Below are 7889 nucleotides of genomic sequence, written 5' to 3'. Positions count from 1 at the left end.
CATACATACCTAGCCACATGCATGCACATACATAATGAATCGTCGATTAAAAGGGAATTAAACTTCAATGGTAACAGTATTGTGATCTACACTAGCACTAGTCTGATAATCAAGGTGAGTTTCACTGATGTACACAAGAAAGTTATAACTGTATAGCATGATAACTAAACATATATACTAATTATATATGATATATGCAACAAAAATTGCAAACTAAATATTATCGCTCGCTCTTTATATGATCTCAAAACTTTACTATAATTTCGCACGCGCAGGTCATTTTACATGACCCGCTTACATTGTATTCAGCAAAATCTAAAAATAGTTGTAACAAATTCTCAGGTCCCTGTGAATTAAACGACTAAGGGGTGATAAATCGCCATGCGCCACGGGGTAAATGGTTATCATAAAACACTTGTTTTCACATAGTCATTTTTGACGGGGGAAAAAAAGGTTTCCAAATCGCCGGACAAAAAAGTAGGCCACATTTGCCGAAACAAATGTCGGACAAAGTAACATCGATTCGTACGGCCCCATTCGGCCATCTTATATTTGACCTGGCGTTCATGTTGATAACACACGCACATACATTGCCGCCCTCACAAAACTTATACACACGCACCATCATATCACTGTTTGTTTAAGCTTGTAAAAGTTTAATGATTCTATACAACCGACAATTTCACGAGAGTTTAAATCAAATTTATTGTAGCTATCCGTTAACAATATTTACGTTCCGACCCCCGCGCGGGCCCCACAAGAAACCATGTGTATGCTCACTGCTGAACATCGACGCTTGCTAAACTCTTGCTACTGACCCCATCTAATAACAATGGCTGCTGCAGACGTTAGCAGGGATATTGCTGATATTGAGGTAAGTTACATACTCATGGCCGTACCCAGGATTCTGAATCTGTTGAACATCAATACTGATGCATGGTATTTCATCAACGGATGAGAGAGAGCGTTTAGGTAGTTTAGTCTTTAGAAAGTGACGTCAGAAAAATGTTCACAGATGGAGCACGAACAGAGCATTCTTCCACAGGGACATGAGCATTTGTTACAGCTATATTTGGACCTAAATTAAGGTGATAATAGTAATTTTACATGTTTTAGGGGTTTAGATCCACTTTCGGTAAAAATGACACCCCAATGCACATATATATGATTATTTTTACCGAAAGTCGATCTAAACCCCTAAAAGATTTAGAATAACTCTGAACACCTTAATTTAGGTATAAATATAGGTGTAACAAATTCTCATGTCCCTGTGGATTCTTCCAGTAGGTTCCAGTCTTGTATTGTTCTGATTAAGAAGGAGTTTTTATAAGTGTCAGTTTGGCAGTTATGAATTAGTTGCTGTTAATATATCTATTGGCTCAAATTCGGTTATATATTTTAATCATACATGTAAAACGTACATGTATGCACTAGGAACCTCCCCCCAATTTATATGCTTCCTTACTGTGACATATATAGACTTAAGGCTGTATGCTACCTTACTGTGACATATAGAGACTTAAGGCTGTATGCTACCTTACTGTGACATATAGACTTACGGCTGTATGCTACCTTACTGTGAAATATAGACTTAAGGCTGTATGCTACCTTACTGTGACATATAGACTAAATGCTGTATGCTACCTTACTGTGACATATAGAGACTTAAGGCTGTATGCTAACTTACTGTGACATATAGACTAAATGCTGTATGCTACCTTACTGTGACATATAGAGACTTAAGGCTGTATGCTAACTTACTGTGACATATAGACTAAATGCTGTATGCTACCTTACTGCGACATATAGAGACTTAAGGCTGTATGCTACCTTACTGTGACATATGGACTTAAGGCTGTATGCTACCTTACTGTGACATATGGACTTAAGGCTGTATGCTACCTTACTGTGACATATAGCCTAAATGCTGTATGCTACCTTACTGTGACATATAGAGACTTGAGGCTGTATGCTACCTTACTGTGAAATATAGACTTAAGGCTGTATGCTACCTTACTGTGACATATAGAGACTTAAGGCTGTATGCTACCTTACTGTGACATATAGACTAAATGCTGTATGCTACCTTACTGTGACATATAGAGACTTGAGGCTGTATGCTACCTTACTGTGACATATAGACTTAAGGCTGTATGCTATGCTACCTTACTATGACATAGAGACTTAAGGCTGTATGCTTCCTTACTGTGACATATAGACTTAAGGCTGTATGCTACCTTACTGTGACATGGAAACTTAAGGCTATGGTTGCATGAAAGGTAATTATGAGATATCATCAATGCAGTTCAAATGTCACTGATGTCACTGGGGTCAGATGATAGCTGTTTGCATACCTGGTACATAACAATTTGGCCACTAATTACTTATTTGGTGACTGTTTTTAATATAAAGACCTTGGTTCAGGTACAGTTATATTCAGCAGTCTATGAGAGACATCACATACCCATTACCTGACTTTATCAGTAATAAAAACTTGTTCCCCTGTTTGTAATCTAGTGTACATGTTGAATTCAGAACTCTTACATAAAGGCATCCTGGTAATATGAAGCCAGTGTTTTCATGGTTACTTGGCTTCATATAGGTTATTTTATGCATTGTCATCCTTCGAACAAAGATATGGCTTCAAGGCAAACAATAGGAGCAACATTATACATACTTGTTTATATAACAGTCATGGGCCAATTGCAAGGGGTGACATTCTGATAAAAATGAAGGTGGGGCTCACCTGGGGTGGAGATTTTTTAATTTTTTTGGAGACCATATTCTCATATGATAAAACAATAAAGGGTCATAAAAACTACAGGTTCACAAAGCACAACCAGTGAAATGATTAGTTAAGTACCCTAAAGTGTAAATTGTACAGGAGATGGATTATGAAAAGTTCTTAATACACATCCAATAAAATTTTCCATGTGATGTTTCAATGACTTGTACGATATGTACACTGTCACTTTCATCAGACAAATGACCAGTGAAGCGTATGCACACAAAGGTGTAAAATGTGTACGAGGTGTCCACAAAATCGATGTTGATTTCGGCTACGCTGTAAGCGTATGTAAAATAGTTGTTATATATGTACCGAAATGACTCGATTCAGCTACGCTTTGTTTAATACTTGGTCATAGATGTGAGAGAGTCTTTGAGCCCCCTCGTCTCGATTTAAAATTGACCATGGCCCACTGTGGCATATCCAGTTGGCTTCATTTATCTGCCACTTGAACAGATTGCTCTCTCTGTCCAAAACTTTGGAGTTGTCCCAGTCAATCACATAGGCTTACAGCGTAGCCGAAATCGACATTGATTTTGTAGACAACTCGTACACATTTTACACCTTTGTGTGCATACGCTTCACTGGTCATTTGTCTGATGAAGGTGACAGTGTACATATCGTACTGGTCATAAAAACGTCACATGGAAAATTTTGTTGGTTGTGTAAAAAGAACTTTTCATAATCCATACTTACCATCCTGAAGAAAATGTTTAGAAAAAAAGTACAGGAGATGGATATAAAATTGCTGATGATAAGCCAAGCCTCAGTTCTGACCCTAATTCTATACCATCGGGTAGTACATTCAAAGATTCTACACCCCTGGGAAGAATTTCCCTATTAAGCATACCTGCATAATATAGACCCAATTAACCCCCATCGCCTTTCGACTTCCTGGGCTTCTCTGGGATAGATTCAAAATATAAAGCGGTTGTTGATTTCAAATGAAATTCTTGGTTTATATAGAGAAGGTAACAGACAGGACAATGTGTGTACATGTGACATGATATGTGTCATTTCCTACACACTCATCAACTGTCCCTGTATCAGGTAGTGAGCTTATCCTGTGTTCCAATGTTTACACTTCACACGGACTTAACTATAGGTTTACCGTCTCCTATTGACAGCATGATAAGGATGTAGTTTATAGGTTAACCCTTTCACCACTGTAGACTACACCATAATGGACTCATCCAGATCAATGAATGGTAGAGTCTAATAAAGTTGCATAGAGGGGAAAGGGTTAAGAAAGTATTGGCATACATTTGTACATGTATATATGTCTGTATGCACAGTATAACGACATATGCATTGGCATCCACATATGCATTGGCATCCGTATAGGGAACTGGGAAATATTGACAAATATACGTACCTTTCACAGGAATTACTATAAAACCCTGGAAGACTTGGACGAGTTCTTCCCTGGAAGGGGGAGTATGTTACCCTAGTACAAAGGACTAGCCACTTAATTAATTCATACCGACTCTGCTAGGGAGAATTTCACTCATTTTATAATAATAATAATTTGAGGTTCTTGTATACCGCTTTATCACAACCTAGTTCGTAGGTCGTCTCAAAGCAGTTCACAAATAATTATCTGTGGTTATAGGGTCTTTGCAACCAGCCAATATCTTAACTCTCTGGGGAGTATACAGCCAGTTCTGCCATTTCGGTGCTCACAGATAGCATTCAACAATTCTAGCACTGCCCAACAACATACTCATTTACAGCTGAGTAGACTAGAACAAGTGGAGTAAACCTTTTACTTTAAACGCACTGGGTGATATTTGGTCACTAATAAATATGCTGGTATGAATTAAGGGTTACAAAGTTTGTTAAAAAGAATAACCTTTACTCATATTCACTGTCACAGGGGTCAAATATATTTGAAAATCTAAACCAATTCTTCTAATTAACAAAAATGGCCAAGGTAATGATATTTAGCCAGTAGTATGCTGGGATGAAGGGCTACCAAGTTTGTGCAAGGTCATAGGGGTAAAAACTTTGAACAACTTCCCCTGATTAAGCAAGATGTCAAGTACAATGCTGGGATGAAGGGCTACCAAGTTTTTCCAAACAAATGACATTGAATATTAAAGATCACAATTGCAATCGGTTAAATAGTTTTAATAACTTCTTCTGAATACACAAAATGAATAGGATGGTGAATATTTGGCACGTTGCATGCACGGACGAAGGGCTTTAAGCTTGTTCACTGTTATTGTTTAACTTTCAAGGTCACAGCTCAAATATTTAAACAGTTTTTTTTTTTAATGACTTTGAGGCATAGATACTGATATTTTGCCTGTAACTGAAAGGATGTAAGGCAGAACAGTGAAACATGTTACACAGAATTTTCTGCTGTTTTGTAGGTCTACACATTAAGCTGTGATAGGAATATCTAAGGAGGCTAATGTGGTATATGTATAAGGTAGCATACATACACAAAAACATTTTCTTATGCATCACACAATGGTCACTGATTATCTACGTTTTGATGCCCCACCACCAAGTGGCACAGGGTATATAGTGTTTGTTACTTTTATATCGGTAGTGGGACAAGGGGGGTATAACAAGCAGTGTTTTTGTTTCGCCTGTGACGGAGTTGCGAAGCGAAACATAGGCGTTACTTTTCTGGCTGCGTTTGTGGCGTCAACATTTCTGTTAAACTGTAAAATTATCTCCAAGTACATATACTTACCTGGTATATATATTACCATCCAAACACACATTTTAGATTCAGAATTTGAACTAAAATTTACTGTTAATTGGACTTTGATAATTAATTGGGCCATGTTAAAGTTTTCCGTTTAGCTTTGGGTTGAGTTTATTTTCTCACAAAGTATATGTGCTGTCATAACCAAACCTGGATTATACTTTATCTAAATATAACCATCCAAACATACATTTTAGATTCAGAATTTTAACTAAAATTTACTGCTCATTGGACTTTGTTGTTAATTACTTGGGCCATGTTAAAGTTTTCTGTTTAGCTCCACATTGATCTAAATTTCTCTCTAAGTACATAAGCTATCTTAACGAAACCTGGAATATACTTATATATAATCATCCAAACGCACATATCAGATTCAGAATTTCAAATAAAATTTACTGTTAATTGGACTTTGTTAATTAATTGGGCCATGTTAAAGATTTCCGTTAAGCTGCGGGTTGAGTTAAATATCTCAAAAAGTATATGTGCTGTCATAACCAAACCTGGATTATTTATCTATGCATGGGCATCCCTACACACATTTCAGATTTTAAATTTCATCTACAGTTTACCGTTACTTGGACTTTGTTAATTAATTGTACTATACATGTTAAAGTTTCCGTTTAGCTGGGGGTTGAGCTTAATTTCTCACAAAGTACACGTGCTATCATAACCCAACCTGGATTATTCTATATCTTTGCATTTTGTTATTAAATACTTACACAACGTGTATTTTGTCACCGTAAACTCAGCTGCAATATCCGTTTTCTGATTTGACAAAATGGCCACCTTATAAGGGCTTCTGATTGGTCAAAATTCAGTTATTGTTCGATTACAATCAAATTTGGAAAATACATGTATTTTGGCACTGCAAACTCAGTCGCAACATCTGTTTTCTGATTTGACAAAAAAGGCTGCTGTATATTGGGTTCTGCTTGGTCGAAATTCAGTTACTGGTCGATTTTGCTATAAATTAGTATGTAAGTGTATTTTAGCATTGCAAACTCAACTGCGGCGTCCAGTTTGTGATTTGACGACTTCTGATTGGTCGAAATTCAGATATTGTTCGATTTCGCTCAAATTTTGTATGTAGGTTTATTTTGTCACTGCAAACTCATCTACATTTTTCATTTTCTGATTTGACATAATGGTCACCTATACTGGCTTCTGATTGGTCGAATTTCAGTTATTGTTCGATTTCGATCAAATTTGGTAAGTACATGTTTTTGGCACTGCGAACTCAACCGCGGCATCCGTTTTCTGATCTGACAACACAGTCTTCGTATACTGGCTTCTGCATGATTGGTCGAAATTCACATATATTTTGATTTTGCTCAAATTTGGTATGTACATGACTTCCGTTCACCTATTTATATTTGTTTTTCTGAATGTGCGGTTAGTTTGGGAGACATCTGTAATGGCCAGCTCCCATTACAATAAGCACTTGTGCCTTTTATACCGCCATGTTGATGTATTGCCAAACTTGTTTATAAAATATAAAATTCCGAACTTCGGCTCAAACTTACAATGCTTGACACATTGAATCTTATGCTCAAAGCGGGGACAGGCGAGACATATAATTACGCGTAATTCTTGTTGCAATTATACGCCCGTCAAAATTTGACGGGCGTATTATGGTATAGTGTCTGCGTCCGTCCGCCCGGTTAAAGTTTTGGTGCAAAAAAAACGGTCTACAGTTCACTCAGATTATGTGTTATTATTGTCCTAATTTTTAGTATGGCTGTTCATATTGGGTCTAAGAAGGACAATGTGGATTAAATTTAACAAACAAAAAATAAATTGGATAGGGTCAGACGGGCATTTGATGGAGTCACCTGTGTACCAGTGATATGGAATAGGCAGCTACATGTACATGCTTGACAGGAACACAGGAAACTTCCCAATAAAATATTACTGGGAAATAACTACCATTTTTAGCTCACCTGGCCCGAAGGTCCGTCTGTCCGTCATCCGTCCGTTGTCAACTTTTTACTTTAAACAACTTCTTTTGAATAACCAAGAGGCCGAGGTTGATGATATTTGGCCAGTAGCATGCTCGGATAAGGCACTACCAAGTTTGTTCAAATAAATGACCTTGACCCACTTTCAAGGTCACAGGGGTCAAATGTCTTAAAATCTTCAAACAACTTCTTCTCAATAACCAAAAGGCCCAAGGTACTGATATTGTGCCTGTAGCATGCTGGGATGAAGGGCTACCAAGTTTGTTCAAATGAATGACCTTGACCCACTTTCAAGGTCACAGGGGTCAAATATGTTAAAATCTTCAAACAACTTCTTCTCATAAACCAAAAGGCCCAGGGTACTGATATTGGGCCTGTAGCATGCTGGGATGAAGCGCTACCAAGTTTGTTCAAATGAATGACC

At 37.4% G+C, this 7889-nt stretch overlaps 1 protein-coding gene across 1 annotated transcript in view; it reads left to right on the top strand.

Annotated features, from left to right (window-relative positions):
• Nucleotides 1-577: 577 nt before the first annotated feature.
• The window catches only part of LOC110451490 (dihydropyrimidine dehydrogenase [NADP(+)]-like), a 115334-nt gene continuing 108022 nt past the window's right edge, over nt 578-7889 (top strand). Inside the window, exon 1 of the mRNA XM_021499533.1 lies at nt 578-874. Within this exon, the coding sequence (XP_021355208.1) occupies nt 833-874 (42 nt within the window). The 5' untranslated portion in view covers nt 578-832. The remainder of the gene's footprint in view (nt 875-7889) is intronic.

Source organism: Mizuhopecten yessoensis, unplaced genomic scaffold (assembly GCF_002113885.1).
Source record: "Mizuhopecten yessoensis strain PY_sf001 unplaced genomic scaffold, ASM211388v2 scaffold6087, whole genome shotgun sequence".
NCBI lineage: Eukaryota > Metazoa > Mollusca > Bivalvia > Pectinida > Pectinidae > Mizuhopecten > Mizuhopecten yessoensis.
The sequence above is the reverse complement of the archived record's forward strand: the minus strand, read 5'-3'. Positions and strand labels throughout refer to the sequence as shown.